We start from the raw sequence: 26,408 nt of genomic DNA, 5'->3' as shown, positions 1-26,408 counted from the left end.
TTGTTATCCAACTGGCCAAATTTCCCACTATCCCATGCCTCCTTACTTTCTGCATAAGCCTACCATGGGGAACCTTATCAAATGCCTTACTAAAATCCATGTACACTACATCCACTGCTTTACCTTCATCCACATGCTTGGTCACCTCCTCAAAGAATTCAATAAGACTTGTAAGGCAAGACCTACCCCTCACAAATCCGTGCTGACTATCCCTAATCAAGCAATGCCTTTCCAGATGCTCAGAAATCCTATCCCTCAGTACCCTTTCCATTACTTTGCCTACCACCGAAGTAAGACTAACTGGCCTGTAATTCCCAGGGTTATCCCTATTCCCTTTTTTGAACAGGGGCACGACATTCGCCACTCTCCAATCCTCTGGTACCACCCCTGTTGACAGCGAGGACGAAAAGATCATTGCCAACGGCTCTGCAATTTCATTTCTTGCTTCCCATAGAATCCTTGGATATATCCCGTCAGGCCCGGGGGACTTGTCTATCCTCAAGTTTTTCAAAACGCGCAACACATCTTCCTTCCTGACAAGTATCTCCTCAAGCTTATCAGTCTGCTTCACGCTGTCCTCTCCAACAATATGGCCCCTCTCATTTGTAAATACTGAAGAAAAATACTTGTTCAAGACCTCTCCTATCTCTTCAGACTCAATACACAATCTCCCGCTACTGTCCTTAATCGGACCTACTCTCACTCTAGTCATTCTCATATTTCTCACGTATGTGTAAAAGGCCTTGGGGTTTTCCTTGATCCTACCCGCCAAAGATTTTTCATGCCCTCTCTTAGCTCTCCTAATCCCTTTCTTCAGTTCCCTCCTGGCTATCTTGTATCCCTCCAGCGCCCTGTCTGAACCTTGTTTCTTCAGCCTTACATAAGTTTCCTTCTTCCTCTTAACAAGACATTCAACCTCTCTTGTCAACCATGGTTCCCTCACTCGACCATCTCTTCCCTGCCTGACAGGGACATACATATCAAAGACACGCAGTACCTGATCCTTGAACAAGTTCCACATTTCACTTGTGTCCTTCCCTGACAGCCTATGTTCCCAACTTCTGCACTTCAATTCTTGTCTGACAGCATTGTATTTACCCTTCCCCCAATTATAAACCTTGCCCTGTTGCTCGCACCTATCCCTCTCCATTACTAAAGTGAAGGTCACAGAATTGTGGTCACTACCTCCAAAATGCTCCCCCACTAACAAATCTATCACCTGCCCTGGTTCATTACCAAGTACTAAATCCAATATGGCCTCCCCTCTGGTCGGACAATCTACATACTGTGTTAGAAAAGCTTCCTGGACACACTGCACAAACACTACCCCATCCAAACTATTTGATCTAAAGAGTTTCCACTCAATGTTTGGGAAGTTGAAGTCGCCCATGACTACTACCCTGTGACTTCTGCACCTTTCCAGAATCTGTTTCCCAATCTGTTCCTCCACATCTCTGCTGCTATTGGGGGGCCTATAGAACACTCCCAACAAGGTGACTGTTCCTTTCCTATTTCTAACTTCAACCCATATTACCTCAGTAGGCAGATCCCCCTCGAACTGTCTTCTGCAGCTGTTATACTATCTCTAATTAACAATGCCACCCCCCCACCTCTTTTACCATCCTCCCTAATCTTGTTGAAACATCTATAACCAGGGACCTCCAACAACCATTTCTGCCCCTCTTCTATCCAAGTTTCCGTGATGGCCACCACATCGTAGTCCCAAGTACCGATCCATGCATTAAGTTCACCCACCTTATTCCTGATGCTTCTTGCATTAAAGTATACACACTTCAACCCATCTCCTTGCCTGCAAGTACTCTCCTTTGTCATTGTTACCTTCCCCACTGCATCACTACGTGCTTTGGCGTCCTGACTATCGTCTACCTTAGTTGCTGGACTACAGATCCGGTTTCCCATTCCCCTGCCAAATTAGTTTAAACCCTCCCGAAGAGTACTAGAAAACCTCCCCCCCAGGATATTGGTGCCCCTCTGGTTCAGATGCAACCCGTCCTGCTTGTACAGGTCCCACCTTCCCCAGAATGCGCTCCAATTATCCAAATACCTGAAGCCCTCCCTCCTACACCATTCCTGCAGCCACGTGTTCAACTGCACTCTCTCCCTATTCCTAGCCTCGCTATCACGTGGCACCGGCAACAAACCAGAGATGACAACTCTGTCTGTCCTGGCTCTTAACTTCCAGCCTAACTCCCTAAACTTGTTTATTACCTCCACACCCTTTTTCCTACCTACATCGTTGGTACCAATGTGCACCACGACTTCTGGCTGCTCACCCTCCCCCTTCAGGATCCTGAAGACACGATCAGAGACATCCCTGGCCCTGGCACCCGGGAGGCAAAGTGCTCTAGTGAGAGTTTGGTGACTGAGGGATATTAAGAGTTCATTTTTATCTAAAGTCTCGTCTTTCTTTCATTTAGTTAATTAACTTAGAAGTTGCTGTTTGGGTTTAGAAGAAGGTGAGTTTTAAATCAGCTTTAAACAGAGGTTCTACTTGCAGCTGGAGCTTCAGTTTTCAGAGGCTAGTCACACAGTATAAAGGTGAGCCAGCTTACAGTGCTGACTGAGTTTGTACTAAGGACTGAATTTGGGTGCATTTGAGTGCTGTAGTGAGAGTTTGGTGATTGAGGGAGTTAGGTGAGGAGGGAGCAAGGTGCTCCTTTCATTTTGTTTCCGACACTTCCTCATAGAGCGTGAAGGGAGCCAGGGAGATGACCTACCGGGGAAGGCCCGAGCGGCCAGGTCTCTGGCACTGAGCCTGGCTCTGTGGAGCCAAAGGAGCAGTCACTTTATTCGGAGTTTTCTATAGACTTCCCAATAGCAACAGAGATAGAGGGACAGATTGGGCGGCACATCTTGGAAAAGTGCAGAAGTAACAAAGTTGTTATCATGGGTGACTTCAACTTCTCTAATAGTGACTGGAACCTCCTTCGTGCAAATGGTTTGGATGGAGCAGAGATTTTGTCAGGTGTGTAAAGAAAGGATTCCTGAATCAATAAGTAGATAGGCCAACTAGGGGAGAGGCCATATTGGACTTGGTGCTCAGCAACGAACCAGGCCAGGTGTCAGATGTCTCGGTGGGAGAGCATTTCGGTGACAATGACCACAACTCCTTGACCTTTACCATAGTCATGGAGAGGGATAGGGACAGACAGTCTGGGAAGGTATTTAATTGGGGGAGGGGAAATTATACTGCCATTAGACAGGGGCTGAGGAGCATAAAGTGGGAACAATTGTTCTTGAGAAAATGCACAACAGTAATGTGGGGATTGTTTAAGGAGCACTTGCTGCGAGTGCTGGATAGTTTTGTCCCATTGAGACGAGGAAGGAATGGTAAAGTAAAGGAGCCTTGGATGACAAGAGAAGTGGAGCTTCTAGTCAAGAGGAAGAAGGAAGCTTACGTAAGGTTGAGGAAGCAAGGATCTGGCACGGGTCTTGAGGATTACAAGGTAGCCAGGAAGGAACTCAAAAATGGACTGAGGAGAGCTAGAAGGGGGCATGAAAAAGCCCTGGCGAGAAGGATTAGAGAAAATCCCATGGCGTTCTACACCTATGCGAGAAATAAGAGGATGCTCAGAGTGAAAGTAGTGCCGATCAGGGATAGTGGAGGGAGCTTGCGCCTTGAGTCTGAGGAGATAGGGGAGGCCCTAAATGAATATTTTGTTTCAGTTTTGACTAGAGAGAGGGACCTTGTTGCTCATGAGAACAGTGTGAACCAGGTTAATAGACTCAAACAAGTTGATATTAAGGAGGAGGATGTGCTGGAAATTTTGAAAAACATCAGGATAAATAAGTCCCCTGGGCCTGACGGGATATACCCAAGGTTACTACGGGAAGCAGGGGAGGAGATTTGCGCCGTTGGCGATGATCTTTGCGTCCTCACTCTCCACTGCAGTAGTACCGGATGAATGGAGGGAGGCGAATGTTGTTCCCCTGTCCAAGAAAGGGAATAGGGAAATCCCTGGGAATTACAGACCAGTCAGTCTTACGTCTGTGGTGAGCAAAATATTGGAAAGGATTCGGAAAGATAGGATTTATGATTATTTAGAAAAACATAGTTTGATTATAAAGATAGTCAGCATGGCTTTTGAGGGTCAGGTCATGCCTCACAAGCCTCATTGAATTCTTTGAGGTTGTGACGAGACACATTGATGAAGGTCGGGCAGTGCATGTGGTGTATACGGATTTCAGTAAGGCATTTGATAAGGTTCCTCATGGTAGGCTCATTCAGAAAGTTTGGAGGCAAGGGGTACAGGGAAATTTGGCTGTCTGGATACAGAATGGCTGGCCGAAAGAAGACAGCAAGTGGTAGTGGTTGGAAAGTATTCCGCCTGGAGGTCGGTGACCAGTGGTGTCCCGCAAGGAACTGTTCTGGGACCTCTGCTCTTTGTGGTTTTTAGAAACGACTTGGTTGAGGAAGTGGAAGGGTGGGTTATTAAGTTTGCCGATGACACGAAGGTTGGAGGAATTGTAGATAGTGTTGAGGGTTGTTGCAGGTTACAACAGGACATTGACAGGATGCAGAGCTGGGCTGAGAAGTGGCAGATGGAGTTCAACCTTGGAAAACGTGAAGTGATTCATTTTGGAAGGTCAAATTTAAATGATGAATACAGGGTTAAAGACAGGATTCTTTGAAGTGTGGAGGAACAGAGGGATTTTGGGATCCACGTGCATGATCGCTCAAAGTTGCCACCCAGGTTTATAGGGTTGTTGAGAAGATGTATGGTTTGTTGGCTTTCATTAACAGGGAGTTTGAGTTTAAGAACCGCAATGTTTTGCTGCAGTTTTATAAAATCCTTGTTCGACCACACTTGGAATATTCTGTCCAGTTCTGGTCGCCTCATTATAGGAAAGATGTGGATGCTTTGGAGAGGGTACAGAGATTTACCAGGATGCTGCCTGGAGGGCATGTCTTATGAAGAAAGGTTAAGGGAGCTAAGGCTTTTCCCACGAGAGCGAAGAAGGCAGAGAGGTGACCTGATAGAGGTGTACAAGGTGGTGAGAAGCATGTATAGAGTGGATAGCCAGAGACTTTTCCCCAGGGCGGAAATGGCTGTCACGAGGGGACATAATTTTAAGGTGATTGGAGTAAGGTATAGGGGGGATGTCAGAGGTAGATTCTTTACACAGAGTTGTGGGCGTGTGGGAGCAGAGGTGATGGAGTCAGAGTCATTAGGGACATTTAAACAAGTCTCAGACAAGCACATGGACAGCAGTAAATTGAAGGTATGTAGGTTAGGTTGATCTTAGATGAGGATAAATGGTCAGCACAACATCGTGGGCTGAATAGCCTGTACTGTGCTGTACTGTTCTATGTTCTATTTAACCCTCCATAAGAAAACATTGCTCATCTCCGTCATTAGTGGCTGAACACTCATCTTGAGACTATAACCCCAAATATTAGGTTCGCCAGTCTGGAAAACAGCATCTCAGCATCGATGCAGTCAAGTCCTCTGAGAATTTTATACATTTCAATGAGATCCTGTCTCATTATTCTAAACTTCAGAGAATGTATGCCTATTCTACTGAACCTCGCAGGACCACCCTCTTATCCCCGGAGCTTCATTTCTCTGTAACCCCATAACCTAATCCACAGATCTTTGGACTGTGGGAGGGAACTGCACCCACAGGAAATCCATGCAGACATGGGTAGAAAGTACATACTCCACACAGACAGTGACCCAAGGCCAGAATTGAACCCGGGTCCCTGTTGTTGGGAGACAGTTGTGCTAACCACTGTGCCACCATTATTGCTTACTGCACCTGCATATTAGTTTTGTGATTTCTGTATAGACACCAAAATTGCTCCAAATACCCACATCAGCTTCTCACCTTTTAAAAATATTCTTATTTTCTCGTGTTTTACTCTTCTTAGCAAAATGGATAATTTCACATTTTCTCCCAAATTCCACCTGTCAACCTCATGTCCAATCATTTAAACAGTCTCTCTTTCCCTTTACAGCCTTTTCGTATCCTCTTCACAAATGACTTCGACACCCAGCTTTGTATAATCAAAAATCTTGGATATCTTAAACTCGGTTCCCTCATTGATACGGTTGGAAATAGCTGAGGTCGAAGCACTGATTCATGCAGCACTGCACTGGTAACAACCTGGTGTCCAAAAAGTGACCCATTACTCTGAAACTTTGATTTGGGTCCTCGAACGAATTCTCAATCTATGCTAATATATTACCCCCAATACCATGAGCCCCAATGTTGTTCACCAACGTATTGTGTGACACCTTATTCAACGCCTTCTGAAAGTCTAAATAGATTACATCTCCCTTAACTACGCTCTTAGCTACTCCCTCAAAAGTGTCAATAAATTTGTCAAACATAATTTCCCTTGCATAAAAAGATGCTAACTCTGCCAAATTGTGATTTTCCAGGTGCTCTGATATCACATTGCTGGTTGATCCTAGGATATTCCCGATCCCACATAAAACATATCAGTTCACTTAAACTTCCCAAAGTCTCCTTTCCAACAGCCTCATGTAGTTAGCAATACAACTTCAGGCAGCTTCAATCAATTCTTTGAGCTGTTGACAACCACGGGAATCTGTGGAAACTTAACACAACTTCCAATTGCTGATACATTTAACTTGGTACTAGTTCAAACTCTGCTACAATGTCTTCATTCTACTTACTTCTCTCTGATTCACATATCTGCCCACGGAGTGCGCAAAGTAAATACTGAAAGAATGCAGGCATTTGTTTGAAATTTGCATTAAACAAATTGCTAGTACTGAATGGCTTAAAATAGTTTGCGCCTATGGAATTGACCCATATAGTGATGACAAATGATTAGCAAATTTGCTCAATCGCCCCTGAAATGCAAAGACGACCCAAGAGGTTGGCACATTTTTTTTAACAAGTCCATCGTCATTGTCAAGTCGCCTCTCATCAAATACTCCATCAATTTCAACGGTAGTGGCATGGAACTAAAGCGAATAAACAGTTCTCTTCTCACGTAACACCTATTTTTCAAAATAATGCCTCATTCTTGATTTTCTCAGCAGTCACCATAAAAAGATGAATCAAAGAATACAAACAAACCTTCACTGACTATACGTTTTGGAAATAAATAGTACAGTGGCACATGAATGTTATAATATTGCAAACAATATGATATACCTATAATTAAAAGACTTTTGAACATGCACATGCATTTTGGATATAGAAGTAAAAGAACTGTATTTTTTGATAATTATACATTATTCATCAATTTTCAGTCTACCCTCACAGTAACATGGAAAATTAAGAGAGAATTAATGCATCACTTTTCACTGAAAATCAGCAACTTTCTTTTTGAGACCTAAAACTGTGAATTATGTCAAAAATGCTGGTCATACGTTTAAATTTTCCACGACCAAAACTAGGTTTTGTGAATAGTGAATAATATTTGCTGAAATATACCAGTACATCATTATGTGCACATTATACTCACACCTAGATACAAGCAAGTGTGTCTTCTGTTTAGAGCAGTGATTTGCGAAACTGAGGCAGTTTAGATTCAAATAGCGAATGTGAGAAAATTTCATACAGGTGGAGTAAATTGAGGTTTGATGATGCAGGTGAAGGAAAAGAAATTCTCACGAATCAATTACTTTTTTTAATACAGTTGTTTAAGGGCTACTACAGACAGCACTAAAAGAGTCCAAAATAATGTTGAATGATTTAGCTTGCCAAATATTGGGGAAATAATTTTATTTTAAAGATTATGGGGGTAAAAAAAAGGAATGACATTATGAAGTACGAACTTTCAGGGAATAAATGTAATAAGGCAAATGACATTCTTGCATGCTTCAAAATTGTATGATCGGAATGGGACTATCCACTCTCTCAACCTCAATCCATCGAAGGGCAATTGATACAATTATTTTTTTGCAAAATAACAGGAATGACACTGGGTGAAGACAAAAGATCTGAAAATGTTTTTTCTGACAAAGAATCATGCACACATTATAGCGCAGAATCAGCAAAGTCACTGCAGCCCGAGGAACATGAAAATTAGAGCACTTTTATGAGCTACAATGAATTACACTGGGTAGCATGGCGGCAATTTACTGCGGCCAATTCACCTACCCTGCATATCTTTTTGGGCTGTGGGGGTGAGACGCATGCAAATACTGGGAGAATGTGCAAACTCCACAAGGACAATTACCCGGGGCATGGATCAAACCCGGGTCCTCAACGCGTGAGGCAGCAGTGCTAACCACTGCGCTACCTCGCTGCCCTACATGGATCATAAGTTACAGAAAACGTAAATCAAGTAGAAACTAGATTTCAAGCGACAACAAAAATGTGCAGGAAGCTAACGGAAAACGGCGAACAAAACCTTTCATAGATCCAACCTCTAAATTTTTCATCAGCTTTTCATTGCATGATCATGCACCTGACCACAAAAAAAACACATCACTTTTTCAGTACCTTTTGTTCCCCCTTTCCGCCCTTTCGGATCACCCTTTGCAAGATCCCCGGCGTCTCTCAGTACCTGCATGGCTGTGTTGAAGTTATCTTCTCGAAAGTCCCCCTTTGATATAGAAAAATAATTAAATGCATTTTCCTGCAAAGTAAACACTTATCAGCAATCATAAGTGGCTATAAAGTTGGAAGGAAGTACTACAGTGGGGGGAGAGGGGGCGAACCGGAGGATGTGGGGGGAGAGGGGGCGAGCCGGAGGGTGTTGGGGGGGAGAGGGGGCGAGCCGGAGGGTGTGGGGCGAGAGGGGTCTAGTTGGAGGATGTGGGGGGGGGACCCCAACCCGCGTTGTACGGGGGGCGGGGGGAGAGGTCAGACCCCCGTAGACTCACAATGGGAAGCGCTAGCATAGATTTTTAAATAAATTTAAAACCCCCATCGTGGATCCAATTAAAATTTCAGCGGCCGGCTCACTTTGATCCGGAGAGAAGCTGCTCTCACTGAAATCAGCCGGCCGCTGAAATTGACACTGCCGGCTGCTCTCTCCCTCCAATCCAACTTTTAAGTTTTAATGTTTCTGATTGGAGGGAGAGAGCAGCCAGCAGTATCAATTTCTTTTTTTTTCCTCCGGCTTGCCCCCTCTCCCCCCACATCCTCCAACTAGACCCCTCTCGCCCCACACCCTCCGGCTCGCCCCCTCTCCCCCCCAACACCCTCCGGCTCGCCCCCTCTCCCCCCACATCCTCCGGTTCGCCCCCTCTCCCCCCACATCCTCCCACTAGACCCCTCTCCCCCCCACACCCTCCGGCTCGCCCCCTCTCCCCCAACACCCACTGGGCTCTGTCTCCTCCTCTCCCTCCCCCCCCCACCCCACCCACCTCACACCCTCCGGCTCGCCCCCTCCCCCCCCTCTCCTCCCCCGTCCCCCAACACCCGCAGGGCCCTCCTCTCTCCCCCAACACCCGCAGGGGGCTCTCCCCCAACACCCGCAGGGGGGTCTCCCCCACACCCGCAGGGGGGTCTCCCCCACACCCGCAGGGGGGTCCCCCCCACACCCGCCCCCCCCCCTCCTCTCCCCCAACACCCGCCCCCCCCTCCTCTCCCCCCAACACCCGCCCCCCCCTCCTCTTCCCCCCAACACCCGCCCCCCCCTCCTCTCCCCCCCAACACCCGCCCCCCCCTCCTCTCCCCCCCAACACCCGCCCCCCCCTCCTCTCCCCCCCAACACCCGCCCCCCCCTCCTCTCCCCCCCAACACCCGCCCCACCCTCCTCCCCCCCCCAACACCCGCCCCCCCTCCTCCCCCCCCCCAACCCCCCGCCCCCCCTCCTCTCCCCCCCACACCCGCCCCCCCTCCTCTCCCCCCCCAACACCCGCCCCCCCTCCTCTCCCCCCCCAACACCCGCCCCCCCTCCTCTCCCCCCCAACACCCGCCCCCCCTCCTCTCCCCCCCAACACCCGCCCCCCCTCCCCCCCCCCCCCAACACCCGCCCCCCTCCTCTCCCCCCCCAACACCCGCCCCCCCTCCTCTCCCCCCCCAACACCCGCCCCCCTCCTCTCCCCCCCCAACACCCGCCCCCCCTCCTCTCCCCCCCAACACCCGCCCCCCCTCCTCTCCCCCCCCAACACCCGCCCCCCCTCCTCTCCCCCTCCAACACCCGCCCCCCCTCCTCTCCCCCCCAACACCCCGCCCCCCCTCCTCTCCCCCCCAACACCCTCCCCCCCTCCTCTCCCCCCCAACACCCTCCCCCCCTCCTCTCCCCCTCCAACACCCGCCCCCCCTCCTCTCCCCCCCAACACCCGCCCCCCCTCCTCTCCCCCCCAACACCCGCCCCCCCTCCTCTCCCCCCCAACACCCGCCCCCCCTCCTCTCCCCCCCCAACACCCGCCCCCCCTCCTCTCCCCCCCCAACACCCGCCCCCCCTCCTCTCCCCCCCCCACACCCGCCCCCCCTCCTCTCCCCCCCCAACACCCGCCCCCCCTCCCACTCCCCCCCAACACCCGCCCCCCCTCCTCTCCCCCCCCAACACCCCGCCCCCCCTCCTCTCCCCCCCAACACCCGCCCCCCCTCCTCTCCCCCCCAACACCCGCCCCCCCTCCTCTCCCCCCCCAACACCCGCCCCCCCTCCTCTCCCCCCCAACACCCGCCCCCCCTCCTCTCCCCCCCAACACCCGCCCCCCCTCCTCTCCCCCCCAACACCCGCCCCCCCTCCTCTCCCCCCCACACACCCGCCCCCCCTCCTCTCCCCCCCCAACACCCCCCCCCCTCCTCTCCCCCCCCAACACCGCCCCCCCTCCTCTCCCCCCCCAACACCCGCCCCCCCTCCTCTCCCCCCCAACACCCGCCCCCCCTCCTCTCCCCCCCACAACCCGCCCCCCCTCCTCTCCCCCCCCAACCACCCGCCCCCCCCTCCTCTCTCCCCCCCCCAACACCCGCCCGCCCCCTCCTCTCCCCCCCCCAAACACCCGCCCCCCTCCTCTCCCCTCCCCCCCAACACCCCGCCCCCCCCCTCCTCTCCCCCCCCAACACCCGCCCCCCCTTCCTCTCCCCCCCCAAACACCCGCCCCCCCTCCTCTCCCCCCCCCAACACCCCCCCCTCCTCTCCCCCCCCCAACACCCGCCCCCCCTCCTCTCCCCCCCCAACACCCGCCCCCCCTCCTCTCCCCCCCAACACACCCGCCCCCCCCTCGGCAGTGTCAATTTCAGCGGCTGGCTGATTGTTTCAGTGAGAGAGCAGTTCCCTCTCTGGATCAAAGTGAGCCGGCCGCTGAAATTGACACTGCCTGCTGCTCTCTCTCCCTCCATCCAACTTTTAAGTTTTAATGTTTCTGATTGGAGGGAGAGAGCAGCAGGCAGTGTCAATTTCAGCGGACGGCTCACTTTGATCCGGAGAGGGAAGCTGCTCTCTCACTGAAACAATCAGCTGGCCGCTGAAATTGACACTGCCGGCTGCTCTCTCCCTCCAATCAGAAACATTAAAACCTAAAAGTTGGATTGGAGGGAGAGAGCAGCGGGCAGTGTCAATTTCAGCGGCCAGCTGATTATTTCAGTGAGAGCAGCTTCCCTCCCCGGATCAAAGTGAGCCGGCCGCTGAAATTGACACAACTGACAGTTGGGGTCCATCAGCCCCCCCGCGGTATATCGCGAACCGCGGTATTGCGGAGCGCGGTATAACGGGGGACTACTGTATAATCTTCCAGCATCTGTCATGCTAAAAGTTATTTTCCAATCTCCCATGTTCAAAATCATTTTGCACATCTAAATTTGCATGTTTTGCGATCAAAACAAGCAAAATTAAATTAAATTGCACTCGCTCTACTGAAGAATACACCAAAAATAAGAACCTTCTCGCTTTTCTCTTCACCAATGCTGACTTATCTGCTGTGGATTTCCAGGAATCCCTACTATTTTAGAAATAGCCCCTATTCTAATTTACTTTAGGGGAAGATTTAAGTTAAGATGTCATCATCTTGGGACTTCCGGTGACGGTGGGCGGGAGGCAACCACGCGTTGGAGGGCTCCCGTTCGGGAACGGCATTGTCGGGAGGTAACGCCTGGTCCTAAGGGCAGTGGAGGCAGCAAAAGTTGGGACACAGCACAGGGAGGGTAAATGTCAAAGATCAGCAAAGAAATGGCCGTGAAAAAAGCAGCTGAAAGTTCATCAGGGAGTGGAAAGGTCACCGCGGGGTCAGTAAAGAAAATGGAAGTTGGAACACCACAGGAAGCCGCATTGCTTACGGCTGAAGAAATAACTAAGCTGATGACTGTGGAAGTCGAAAGGCCGTTCACAAAACACTTGGAGGCAATGAGGACGGATATGGGGGTGGTTTTGAAAGTGCTGGTGGAGGAGGCGATTACCCCGGTGATGACGGCGGTGGCGAGCGCAGTGGCGGAGGTGCAGGAGCAAGGTGAGGCACTGAAGGAGTGGGAGAGACATTATTGCAGCACAGTGATCAACTTACCTCGATGGGGAAGGAGATGCGGAAGGTGTTAGAGATCAATAAGGATCTGCGAGGCAAAATGGAAGACCTGGAAAACAGATCCAGGCGACTGAATTTAAGGATTGTGGGGCTGCCCGAAGGAGTGGAAGGACCGAGACCGACTGAGTATTTTGCCACGATCTTGGCAAAACTATTGGGGGAGGGGGAGGGGGAGGATCCCTCCCGACATGAACGGGATCATCGGTCGTGGAGGCCTGTACCAAAGACGAGTGAGCCGCCAATAGTAGTGACTCTGTGCTTCCGTAGGTACAGTATAAAGAAGGTCCTGTGCTGGGCTAAGCAGAAGCAGGTGGTGCAGTGGGCTGGAGCTGGTATAGGCATGTACCAGGGCTTTACGCTTGAGCTGGCAAGAAGGCGGGCTGCCTTCAACCGGGTGAAGAGGGCACTGCACATTAGCAAGGTGCATTGCATATCCAGCGAAGCTGAGGGTGACCTACGAGTTCAAGGACTTTAATTTTGGGAAGGCGGAAGCAGCGAAGGTGTTTGCAAAGGCAGGACTGTGGCAGAATTGAGAAATGGTCATGTACCGATGTAGCCTCATGACTGTATTTTTTCTTTTTTTTGTTTCACTGCATGCTGGTGTATGGGCTGTAGGAGCCAACGTTGTATATATTTGGACAAGGGAAGAAATGGGACTTTCACTCATAAATGAGGGTTCTTTGGAGTGTGGATGTGTATGTGGTGTTTGTGCGCTAAAGGAGACTTCTGAGTTTTTCCTGGGGCCGAGCAAGGGGGAAAGAGACCCAGACGGGGGCCTTCAAGCTGGCCGGTTTAAGCCAGCCAGTGAAAGGGGGTGCTGCGGCCATCGGAGCCTGGCAGAACAGGGTCCAAGGGGTCTCGCAGGGGTGGAAAGTTGGGGGGAAGGAGCCGAGGTTTGGGGAAGGGGGGGGGCGGGGATTCTTACAAGAGGAAGTGGAAGGGAGGAGTTGGGGAGGGGGGGGGGGTGCAACTCTCTGGTGTCATTTACGATACTCTTTTGGAGGTCCAATGGCATTGAATGTCGTCCGGGGGGGGGGGGGGGGGGGGGGGGCACGACTCTATAGGTTAATGGTGACCATGGCGATTCCGGACACCTTTCTCTTTTTCGCCTTTTTTTTCCCCACCATGGGAGTGTTTGTTTTATTTTATGCATATATTGACAGGTGTGCCGCTGTTGGGGTGGTGGGAGGATGGGATCTTGTTGATGTTAAGGGTATTGACCTTGTATCTGTTCATTTACTGCTTGTTGAAATGCACAACAAGATTCCTTAATCGCACATTCTAGTCATTTTACTGATACGTAAAAGCCAAATGGCCACAATTTGTCAAGTTATTGGAATGAATTGGGTACCACTGTAAAACTTCGCAATCATCTCATATTTGGTTTTATATATAGTTCGCTGTGCATAAACATTCATTTTAAAACACACTGACAATATTTCTACTTGTGAATCCCTGAAAATCGACTAAAATGCAAGAACCCTAAAATAAATCAGCAGGGGTGACTCAAAGGTACAGATTTGTTACATGAAGCTAAGACAGCTAGTTCCTGCCATCAGCCTGATTTTTTAAAAAGTCGGTTGATAAATTGAGGCGCCACCAAATCTCTAATTAATTGTTCATGTTTTAAAAAATAAGCAAATGGTCAAGCAACATTCCAAGGAGTAAATTAACTTTGCCACCCCACGTGAACAATTTTGGGCTTCTGCTTGAAACAAGCGTGAAGTTGTTTTTGAGGCATGCTGCCTACCTCCTGTCAGCAGCACAAAACCCAATCTATTAATCAATTTGGGCTTCATTTTGTCGGTACAGCTGGTGAGGGGGTAAGGATGGGGGTAGACAAGGAAGGTCCTGCGTGGAACATCAATAGAGGAAATGAGAATACATTTTATCACCCATTTCTTTGCATGGCTTTCTGAGATCCATTGATACTCCAGTCATTTATAGCTGAAAATTGCAAACACGATCCTACATCTGGGTTGGGACTTGATTTGCAAATTCAAACAGCCCCTCCCTCAGGCATTCACAGGCACAGCTGCAACTTTTATCACGCAAACTTGGGAGTCAATCGGATAGCCACATGCCCTTCAGCACCCACAAGCTCACTTGCTTGGCAAAATTAAACCATTCAATATTGTGCATTTAAAAATTCATGGTAGAAGTAAACAAATGAAATTTCATGAATCAAATATATATATAATGCATTTCAAAGATCTGCTTCACTTACATTTTCATCCACTACTAAGTGCAATCCATCACCTCCTGCTGGAAAAATATAATGCTGCAGAGGAGTCGGTCTGTAGTCAGTATAGATCACATGGCACGGCTAAAACAAAAATTGATTAAGAATCTAAATACAAACTATAAAACGTGGATTTAGCAACAAATATACACCTTATCAATTACAGCAATGAGTGTACAATATTTTAACAACATTCAATATTGCAACAATGTTGCACACAACTTGCGCTGCTAAAACTAAAATACTGACATGTTTTTGACGTACAATTATAGAAATTTAAAATTTAATAGATTTTCACAGACTGCTGGAATCAAATGACCTATTTTTAAGTCATTTCTGCATATTTGAATGTAAAAGCTCAAAAAAGGTGCCAATCTAGCTCCCACTTAGAATCGTATTTTGAGATCAATGAGTTCTACAGCCAGAAGGGCAGAACTAATCTATTTGAAGTGCTTCAAATGTTTTGATTTTATGGGCAGCATGTGGCGCAGTGGTTAGCATTGGGACTGCGGCGCTGAGGACCAGGGTTCGAATCCCGGCCCTGGGTCACCGTCCGTGTGGAGTTTGCACATTCTCCCCATGTCTGGTGGGTTTCACCCCCACAACCCAAAAATGTGTAGATTAGGTGGATTGGCCATGCTAAATTGCCCCTGAATTGGAAGAAAAAAAAAATTGGGTACTCTAAATTTATTTCAAAAAAATAAATTATAAAATGAGTTTGATCGTAGAGGTATATGGTAAGAATAATGGCAAATGAAATTTAGCACCCCCACAACCAAAAGATGTGCAGGTTAGGTGGACTTGCCATGCTAAATTGTCCCTTAATTAGAACATACAGTGCAGCAGGCCATTCGGCCCATCGAGTCTGCACCGACCCACTTAAACACTCACTTCCACTCTATCTCCATAACCTAATAATCCCTCCGAACCTTTTTGGTCACTAAAGGCAATTTATCATAGCCAATCCACCTAACCTGCACGTCTTTGGATTGTGGGAGGAAACTGGAGCACCGGAGGAAACCCACGCAAACACGGGGAGAACGTGCAGACTCCGCACAGGCAGTGACCCAGCAAGGAATCGAACCTGGGACCCTGGCGCTGTGAAGGCACAGTGCTATTCACTTGTGCTACCGTGCAGTCCAAATCATTGTGGAGAAATGGGCAGTGGAGGCGATGGGACATTGTCTAATGTTAAAGCTACTCTTACATAGAACAAACAGTGCAGAAGGAGACCATTCAGCCCATCGAATCTGCACCAACCCACTTAAGCCCTCACTTCCACCCTATCCCGGTAACTCAATAGCCCCTCCTAACCTTTTTTTTTGGACACTAAGGGCACTTTATCATGGCCAATTCACCAAGCCTGCACATCTTTGGACTGTGGGAGGAAACCGGATCACCCGGAGGAAACCCACGCAGACACGGGGAGAACGTGCAGACTCCGCACAGATAGCGGCCCAGCAGGGAATCGAACCTGGGACCCTGGAGCTGTGAAGCCACAGTGCTAACCACTATGCTACCGTGCTGCTAATTGGAAAAGAATAATTGGGTACTCTAAATTGTATTAAAAAAAAATTTGATTTTTCTTAAAAGCATGGTTTTAACATTGAGAAATTGTGATGGAACCAGAGGTGGGAAAAGAAATCTTGATCAGTTATTGGTTTGTGAAGTTAAGCTGCCACCTAGTGTGCAGAACGCTGTCAGATTCTGTTTTAGTTGCCAATTGTGGGAGGGCAGCACAGTGGCGCAGTGGTTAGCAATGATGACTCAGTGCGCCGAGGTACCAGGTTCGAACCCGGCTCTGGGTCACTGTCCGCGTGGAGTTTGCACTTTCTTCCCGTCTCTGCGTGGGTTTCATAGAACATACAGTGCAGAAGGAGGCCCATCGATTCTGCACCGATCCACTTAAGCCCTCACTTCCACCCTATAACCCCTCCTAACCTTTTTGGACACAAGGACAATTTAGCATGGCCAATCCACCTAACCTGCACGTCTTTGGACTGTGGGTGTAAACCGGAACACCCGGAGGAAACCCACGCAGACACGGGGAGAACATGCAGACTCCGCACAGACAGTGACCCAGCAGGGAATCGAACCTGGGACCCTGACACTGTGAAGCACAGTGCTGTCCACTTGTGCTACCATGCTGCCCTTGGGTTTCGCCCACAACCCAAAGATATGCAGGGTAGGTGGATTGGACACGCTGAATATGGAAAAAATTAATTGGGTACTCTAAATTTATAATTTTAAAAATGTTTTAATTCTGAAAACACTTTAAAATACAACCCATTTACCATTTTAAACTAAATTTAGAGACAGAGAAAGCGCATACCTCAGTAAATATAAACAATAACATTATTAATGATGATCGGGAAATGACAAAGATAATACCTTAAGTGTACAAAGCACCAATAAAAGTAATCATACACCTTGTGCTCAAGAAAGGAACGCAACTATGATTTTTGAAAAGATATGTATAAGTATGACAATTTTCTTTAATAATAAAGGGAGCGGTGAAAATAAGCCAGTGGAATCCGAGATATAACAATGCTCACATATTTGGATTGATGAAAATAAGTAAGAGGTGTTCTGCAACATGTTTAAATAAAATTCACATTCCCACGAGAAAGCCGTGAAACTTTCTCCCCGTGTCTGCATAGGTTTCACCCCCACAACTCAAAGATGTGCAAGTTAGGTGGATTGGACACGCTAAATTGCCCCTTAATTGGAAAATAATTATAGGTTAACTCTAAATTTATTTGAACCAAGGCCAGGCATTAACCTTAGAGACGACGAAGCAGCAGCCTGGAAGAAGGCGATTTGATCATCGCTGAGCTCACATTCTTCATGGCCTGAGTGAATCGAGATAAGGGAGCCAAAAGAGCCTTGTCAGTTTCTTCCACTTAAATTTTAAAAAAATATTTTGTGATCATCACTCCAAGGTGAGACCATGGTTAACTCATTCAGAAATCTGGGTTGCACACATTAATGCAGTCAGAATGTCGTCCTCACACTTTTAGTAAATACCTCCATTTATGTTTGAATCAATCAAAAGATATTCAGAAAATCTAGTCATTCAAGGCATGGCAGTGTATATTATTGGGGTTGGATGAAGAAAGTTGGGAGTAGGCTTGTGTAGAGCACAGACACCAATGCAGGCCATCCAGGCTGAACAGCCTGTTTTTGTGCTGTTGACTTGATGTAACATGATAAAATAGCTTTATGCAAACACCAGGGACAAAATTGCCATGGTGGAAAAATATACAAGGGATGTGGCTGAGAGTATCATCAAACACACAGGGCAGAATTCTCTGCTCCCCACGTGGCATGGGAGAATCGTGGGAGGGCCTCCCAACATTTTTTACGCCCCCTGGCGCCCCAGCGATCCCCCCCCCCTCGGCGCCCCCAGCGATCCCCCCCCCCAAGCTCGGAAAAATCGGCACTCGCCGTTTTCCACGGCGAACGGCGATTCTCCGAGCCCGATGGGCTGAGCGGCCGGCCCTTCACGCCCGTTTCACCACAGCAGGAACCACACCTGGTCGCTGCATTCGTGAAATGGGCGCCAGATGCCCGTATGGGGCATCTAGGGGCCCGATTTGGACGGGAGCACTGCGACTGTGCTCGGGAGGGGACAGGCCCGCGATCGGTGCCCACCGATCGTCGGGCCAGCGTCCAAAACGGACGCACTCTTTCCCCTACGCCGCCCGGCAAGGTCAAGCCGCCACGTCTTGCCGGGCGGCGGAGGAGAAAGACGGCACCGCGCATGCGCGGTTTTGTGCCGTCTGCGCGCTGATGTCATCCGCGCATGCGTGGATGACATCAGAAAAGCGTCATTTCCGGCGCGACGAGGTCGTGGCCGGGAACGACGGGGGCCCGCTCCTAGCCCCCCGGGTGGGGGTGAATTAGGTGCGGGGAGTGGGCCCCGAGGCCGTTGTGAAGCTTGGTCGATTTCATGACGGCCATTCCGATTTTTATAGGGAGCGGAGAATACCGCCCACAGATTTTAAAGGACCTTTTGAAGGAGGGAAGATGGCAAAGAAGGGTTTAAACAAAAACCTAAAGAGTGCGGAAGCAAGATAATCAAAGGCTTTGCAACTGAAAGTGGAGAGAAGAATGCAAAATAAACCACAGTATGAAGAGCTAAGAAACAAGAAAAGGAGCAGTCACCCGTTGAGCTGTGCCATTCAGTAAGATTGTGGTTGATCTTCAGCTCTACCTCCCACTTTCTCAACTGCTGGCCAGCCAGTGATGCTCACAACTCAATCCCTCAAGGCCCAAAGTCATTCTGAAGAATTAGCACAGCACACTCAATATCCAGAATCCATGATAAATTAGCACAGCATGCCCAATATCATTACCGAGGTGCGACATCTGAAACTAAATGCAGTACTTAGTTGAAGTCTGACTTTGAAACCCCAGTACATCACTTGTAATATTCTACCAATAAAAATACATTCCCTTTAACCTTGCTCTGTCTCCTACTTTCCAACCAATTAACTTGCTTCAACAGCCAAAGGTCCTCCATTTTATTTTTTTTAATTTAGAGCACCCAATTCATTTTTTCCAATTAAGGGGCAATTTAGTGTGGCCAATCCACCTGCTTTTCATATCTTTGGGTTGTGGGGGCGAAGCCCACGCAAACACGGGGAGAACGTGCAAACTTCACACTGACAGTGACCCAGAGCTGGGATCGAACCTGGGACCTCGGCGCCGTGAGGCTGCAGGGCTCACCCACTGTGCTACCGTGCTGCCCCTGAAGGTCTTCCATTTTCAAGGAATCCAAGTTAACATCCGGAGAACTTGGTTTCTCAATCAACACTTGTGCAATAAAGGATACAAAATTGTACAATTTACCTGCTTATGAAGGTGGCATATCCATTCGGCAAACTGACGTGCATTGGGGATAGTTGCAGAAAGGAACACATAGTGAACATTATCTGGGAGAAGAATAATTGTTTCCTCCCAAACAACACCTCGCTCTAAAAATAAAACAGATTAAATTTAACTTCTATCTCTCCAGGAAAATTGTTGAACAGTGCACAGTCCAGCATTTTGTCACAATAAAGTAGAATCTGAGATTTGCTCCATCAGCAAAATAGCCCTTCATTCAAAAACAAAGTTTTCCTGTTGGTTTAAGTGCTACCTGAAAAAATATTTCCTTGTACTGAACTTCCATGAACTAAGTAGTGTACTTGAAACTGTGCATGTTTCTGTTAATAAAACCAGACACAAAGATGCAACCTGCAAATTATATTTGTGCTAGTCTCAACAGATATATGCTCATAAAGCTTCAATCTAGGGCAGCACGGTGGTGCAGTGGTTAGCACTGCTACCTCACGGCACCGAGAACCCAGATTTGTTCCCGGCTCCGGGTCACTATCCGTGTGCAGTTTGTACATTCTCCCCATGTCTGCGTGGTCTCACCCCCACAACCTAAAAAGATGTGCAGGCTAGGTGAATTGGCCACGCTCAATTGAGCCATAATTGGAAAAAAAAATGGCTTCCCTAAATTGAGAGGTGAAACGTTCTCTCAGCAACTACTCTGTCAGGCTCCCTCAGAAGTTTATGTGTTTCAATACGTCACCTCTAATTCTTCTTCCAATGAGTATAGAACCTGCTCAATATTTACTCATAAAACAATCCCTTCATTCCAGGAAATAACCCAGTGAACCTTCTCTGAACTTCCTCCAATGCAAGTATTATTCTCCTGAAGTAAGGAGACAAAAACTGTATGCAGTACTTGCGCTATGGTCAATCTGAGAAACTGTCCTAAACACATATTACAAACTCATCTTTTTTTTTTATATAAATAATTTTTGTTGAAGTTTCTACAAAATACAAAATATAAACATCGTAACTCTATTAACGTACACCCGCGGTAGCACCCCGTAAACAATGCCCCCCCGCTGCAAGAGCAACTTCAAACAAAAGGAAAAAAACAACAAAAAAAAACAGAAACCAAAAGACAGAGAAAAGAGAAAAACAAAAAAAAACAAGGGAGAGAGATAGCACCCTCCACAAACCCATGTGTACAGTTTCCCTCCCCCCCCCACCCCCCCCCCCCCACCCCCCCCCCCACCCCCCCCCCCCCCCCCCACCCCCCCCCCCGCACCCTCCACAAACCCATGTGTACAGTTTCCCTCCCCCCCCCACCCCCCCCCCCACCACCCCCCCCCCACCCCCCCCACCCCCCCCCACCCCACCCCCCCCCCCCCACACCCCACCCCCACCCCCCCCACACCCCCCCCAAACCCCCGACCCCCCCCCCACCCCACCCCCCCCCCACACCCCACCCCCACCCCCCCCACACCCCCCCCCCCCCGACCCCCCCACCCCCCCCACCCCCCCCCCCCCACCCCACCCCCACCCCCCCCCCCCCACCCCACCCCCCCCCCACCCCCCCCCCCCCCGATTCACTCTCTCCAGGGCATCCGCCCATGTCCCCTCCTCAATCTCCTCACCCAGCTCCTCTTCCCATTTACCCTTCAGTTCCTCCACCGAGGCCTCGTCTACCTCCTGCATCACCCGGTATATGTCCGAGATCCTCCCTCCTCCGACCCACACCCCCGAGAGCACCCTATCCTGCACCCCCCATGGAGGCAGCAAGGGGAACCCCTCCACCTGCTGCCTGGCAAACGCCCTCACCTGGATGTACCTAAACATGTTCCCCGGGGGGAGCCCAAACTTCCCCTCTAACTCCCCCAAGCTCGCGAACCTCCCCTCCACAAACAGGTCCCTCAACCTCCTAACCCTTGCCCTGTGCCAGCCCCGGAATCTGCCATCAATGCTCCCTGGGACGAACCGATGGTTCCCCCGTATCGGGGCCTCCATCGAGCCCCCCATTTCTCCTCTGTGCCGTCTCCATTTCCCCCAAATTTTGAGGGTAGCCGCCACCACCGGGCTCGTGGTATACCTCGTTGGAGGGAGCGGCAATGGCGCCGTTACTAGCTCTTCCAGGTTCGTGCCCACACAAGACGCTGCCTCCATCCTATTCCACGCTGCCCCCTCCTCGCCCATTACCCACTTACGAACCATCGCTGCGTTGGCCGCCCAGTAGTACCCACAGAGGTTGGGCAACGCCAGCCCCCCCCTTATCCCTGCCTCGTTTCATGAACACTCTTCGAACCCTTGGAGTCCCATACGCCCACAAAAATCCCGTGATACTGCTGTTGACCCTCCTGAAAAAGGCCTTTGGGACAAAGATGGGGAGGCACTGGAACAAGAACAAAAACCTCGGGAGCACCGTCATCTTGACGGACTGCACCCTCCCCGCCAGTGACAGCGGTAACACATCCCACCTCTTAAACTCCTCCTCCATCTGCTCCACCAACCTTGTGAGGTTGAGCTTGTGCAGGGCCCCCCAACTCCCAGCCACCTGGACCCCTAGGTACCTGAAGCTCTTCCCTGCCTGCTTCAGTGGGAGCCTACCAATCCCCTCCTCTTGATGCCCCGGATACACCACAAACACCTCGCTCTTGCCCAGGTTCAGCTTTCCTCCGAGAAACCCCCGAATTCCCCAAGGATCCTCATCACCTCCGGCATCCCCCCCACCGGGTCCGCCACATACAGCAGCAGGTCGTCCGCGTACAGTGATACTCGATGCCCCCCCCCCCGCACCATGCCCCTCCAGTTCCCTGACTCCCTCAATGCCATGGCCAGGGGCTCAATTGCCAACGCGAAGAGCAAGGGGGACAGGGGGCACCCGTCTCGTCCCCCGATGCAGCCGAAAGTACTCCGACCTCCTCCTACTCGTGGCTACACTTGCCATCGGGGCCTCGTAGAGCAGCCTCACCCACCGAATAAACCCCTCCCCAAACCCAAACCTCTCCAACACCTCCCACAAGTACTCCCACTCCACCCTATCGAAGGCCTTCTCCTCGTCCAACGCCACCACTATCTCCGCCTCCCCTTCCACCGCCGGCATCATAATGACATTGAGGAGTCTTCACTCATTTGTGTTCAGCTGCCTTCCCTTCACAAACCCCGTCTGGTCCTCATGTATGACCCCGGCACACAATCCTCTATTCTAGTGGCCAGGATCTTTGCCAGCAGCTCAGCATCGGCGTTCAGCAACGAAATCGGCCTATGTGATCCACACTGCAGAGGGTCCTTGTCCCGCTTCAGGATCAAGGAAATCAGCGCCCGCGACATAGTTGGGGGCAAAGCCCCCCCCCTCCCATGCCTCGTTAAAGGTCCAGACCAACAGGGGGCCCAACAGGTCCAAATACTTTTGATAGAATTCCGCCGGAAACCCGTCCGGTCCCGGCGCCTTCCCCGACTGCATGCTCCCTATCCCTTTGACAACCTCCTCCAACTCGATCGGCGCCCCTCGTCCCTCCATCAGCTCCTCTTCCACCCTCGGGAAACGCAACCTGTCCAGGAAGCGCCCCATTCCACCCTCCTCCACCGGGGGCTCAGACCGGTACAGTTCCCCATAAAAGTCCCTAAAGACCCCATTGACCTCTACCCCCCTCCGCACCACCTTCCCGGCGCTATCCCTCACTCCCCCAATCTCCCTGGCCGCGTCTCGCTTCCGGAGCTGGTGCACCAGCATCCTGCTCGCCTTCTCCCCGTGTTCATACACCGCCCCCTGTGCTTTCCTCCACTGGGCTTCCGCCTTTCTGGTCGTCAGTAGGTCAAATCTGGCCTGAAGGCTACGCCTCTCCCCCAGCAATCCCTCCTCTGGGGCCTCCGCATATCTCCTATCCACCTGCACCATCTCCCCTATCAGTCTCTCCCTCTCCCTCTGCCCCCCCCTCTCCCTATGGGTTCGGATGGAGATCAATTCCCCCCTCATCACCGCCTTCAATGCCTCCCAGACCGTCCCCACCCGAACCTCCCCGTTATCATTGGCCTCGAGGTATCTCTCAATACACCCCCGGACCCTCCCGGCCACCTCCTCCTCTGCCAGCAGCCCCACCTCCATGCGCCAGAGCGGACATTGGTCCCTCTCTTTCCCCAGCCCGAGGTCCATCCAGTGCGGGGCATGATCCGAAATGGCAATGTCGGAGTATTCCACTTCCTCCACCCTCGACACCAGCCCCCTGCTCAGAACAAAAAAGTCAATCCTCGAGTAGGCCTTATGTACATGGGAGAAAAACGAGTATTCCCTGGCCCTTGGCCTCGCAAACCTCCAAGGGTCCACCCCCCAATCTGATCCATAAATCCCCTCAGCACCTTAGCCGCCGCCGACCTCCTACCCGTCCAGGACTTGGATCGATCCAATGGGGGATCCTGCACAGTGTTAAAGTCTCCCCCCCATGATCAGGTCCCCCACCTCCAGGTCCGGAATGCGGCCCAGCATACGCCGCATGAACCCCACATCGTCCCAATTTGGGGCATAAACATTCACCAACACTACCCGCTCCCCCTGCAGCTTGCCACTCACCATCACGTACCTCCCGCCACTGTCAGCCACCATCTTCAACGCCTCAAACGACACCTTCTTCCCCATCAGGATCGCCACCCCCTTACTCTTCTCGTCCAGCCCTGAGTGGAATACCTGGCCCACCCACCCCTTTCTCAGCCGGACCTGGTCCACCCCTCTCAGGTGTGTCTCCTGGAGCATGGCCACATCCGCCTTCAGTCCCTTCAGGTGCGCAACTACTCGGGCCCTTTTGACCGGCCCATTCAGCCCCCTCACGTTCCAGGTTATCAGCCGGATCCGAGGGCTCCCTGCCCCCTTCCCCTGCCGATTAGCCATACCCCATCCCTTGCCCACCCCCGGCCAGCATCCCACGCTCTGCCAGTTTCCCACGGCGGCACCTCCCCCCCTCCAGCACCCCCTGCGTCCTCCAGCTCCTTCCTGACCGTTTCAGCAGCAACCCGGTAACCCCCCCCCCCCCTCCCCTCCCCCCCCCAGGCTAGGACCCCTCCTAGCCACGCCTCCCGCTCTACAGCACTCCCGTGAGCCAGCTATCTTCTGCTGATCCCGGCGGCTCCCGCCCTACTTTCGGCTCCTCCCAACGTGGGACTGCCCCTCCTCCATAGTGCCCATCAACCAGTCCACCCTCCCCCGCTCCTGCGCGGGAAAAGAAAACCCCGCCCCCTCCCTCTCCCAGCGCGGGGACCCCGCAGAAAGCCCACGCTTTCGCCCTGCCGGGCCCCGCCTCCTCCAGGGCCACTCCCATTCAGTCCCCCCCACCAGCTCCCCAAACACCCCGTTTACCCCTCAGTCCAAACCCGTCCACCCAACTCCTGCTAGAAAACCTATAAAGAAAACACCCGTACGGCATCACCCCACCCACCCTACGGCCACCCCACATCATACCCTAAACCCCGCAAATACACATACAGTATAAATAAATACAGTATTCTACAGCATCCCCCATCCGGGGGACCCTCAGTTTGTGTCCAGTTTCTCGGCTTGCACGAAGGCCCACGCCTCCTCCGGGGACTCAAATTAGTGGTGCCGATCCTTGTAGGTGACCCACAGACGCGCCGGCTGCAGCATTCCAAACTTCACCTTCCGTCTGTGGAGCACCGCCTTCGTCCGATTAAACCCGGCCCTCCGCCCCGCCACTTCCGCACTCCAGTCCTGGACGATCCGCACCTCCGTGTTCTCCCATTTGCTGCTCCGCTCCTTCTTGACCCACCGGAGCACACACTCACGATCCTCGAACCGGTGGAACCTCACCAACACCGCCCGCGGCGGCTCGTTCGGCTTGGGCCTCCTAGCCAGAATTCTGTGGGCCTCCTCCAACTCCAGGGGCCCCTGGAAGGACCCAGCCCCCATCAGCGTGTTCAGCATCATCACCACATAGGCCGCTAGGTCCGACCCGTTCAGCCCCTCCGTGAGGCCCAGGATCCGTAAATTCTTCCTCCTCGACCGGTTGTCCAACTCCTCGAACCGCTCCTGCCATCTTTTATGGAGCGCCTCGTGCACCTCCACCTTCCCCGCCACGGCCACGACCTCGTCCTCCCTCTCGGCGGCCTGCTGCTGCAGCTCCCGGATCGCAGCCCCCTGGGCCGTCTGGGTCTCCATCAGTTCCCTGTTGGTTACCTTGATGGACTCCAGCAGCTCCACTTTCAGATCCTGGAAGCAGCGCAGCAGAGTCATCTGCTGCTCCTGGACCCACTTCTTTAGTTCTTCAAAACTTTCGCCGGCCGCCATTTTGTCCATCGGGTCCCGATTTTTTTCAAGAGTTTTTCCTCCCGATTCTCTCCCTGCTCCGCTCCTAGTCTGCACCATGGGACCTCTGGGGCGACTCCTGGCCTCTTCCCCCGTCGGGATTTGCCTCTCAAGCTCCGTTGGGGGCCTTTAAAAAAGCCCCGAAGTCCGTTTTTTTCGGGAGCCTCCGAACGTGCGGCTCAGCTAGTCATTGCCGCTACCGGAAGTCTTACAAACTCATCTTTAAGACCACCTCAGAAGCAAATAAATTTCCCCAATCCGAAAGAAGATGAAAACCGCTCAACTGCAGGGCTTTCTGTCAGGCCCCTATTATTTATTAGTTTATATTCTGTCCTCCAGTGTACCGACTGTTAAGGGGCCTTTAAACTATTCCCAACAGTCTTTCCCTTGCCATTTCTCATTTCCACCAAACAGATTGTACATTTTGATCTTCCCAGCCAAATAATTTCTCACAACTGTACTGATTTCATCCTTTATTAACTTCCTGTCCCTTTCTTTCAATATTTCCAAACTGTCCAATACCCTTCAATGTTCTATTCCCAGCTTTAGACACCTTGCAACCAGGTCTCTGTAACGGTTATCATGTCATACCAATTTATTTAAGTTTGTGCTGTCA

At 51.0% G+C, this 26,408-nt stretch overlaps 1 protein-coding gene across 1 annotated transcript in view; it reads right to left on the bottom strand.

The window, feature by feature from the left end:
* Positions 1-26,408, bottom strand: part of mtrex (Mtr4 exosome RNA helicase) — a 187,309-nt gene that overhangs the window by 133,956 nt on the left and 26,945 nt on the right. Inside the window, exons 8-10 of the mRNA XM_038790909.1 lie at positions 19,516-19,640; positions 14,647-14,745; positions 8,449-8,551 (exon numbers count right to left, since the gene is read on the bottom strand). Coding sequence (XP_038646837.1) covers positions 8,449-8,551; positions 14,647-14,745; positions 19,516-19,640 — 327 coding nt within the window. The remainder of the gene's footprint in view (positions 1-8,448; positions 8,552-14,646; positions 14,746-19,515; positions 19,641-26,408) is intronic.

This window comes from Scyliorhinus canicula, chromosome 3 (genome assembly GCF_902713615.1).
Source record: "Scyliorhinus canicula chromosome 3, sScyCan1.1, whole genome shotgun sequence".
Lineage (NCBI taxonomy): Eukaryota > Metazoa > Chordata > Chondrichthyes > Carcharhiniformes > Scyliorhinidae > Scyliorhinus > Scyliorhinus canicula.
Note: the sequence above shows the minus strand (reverse complement) of the source record. Positions and strands in the feature narration are given on the sequence as shown.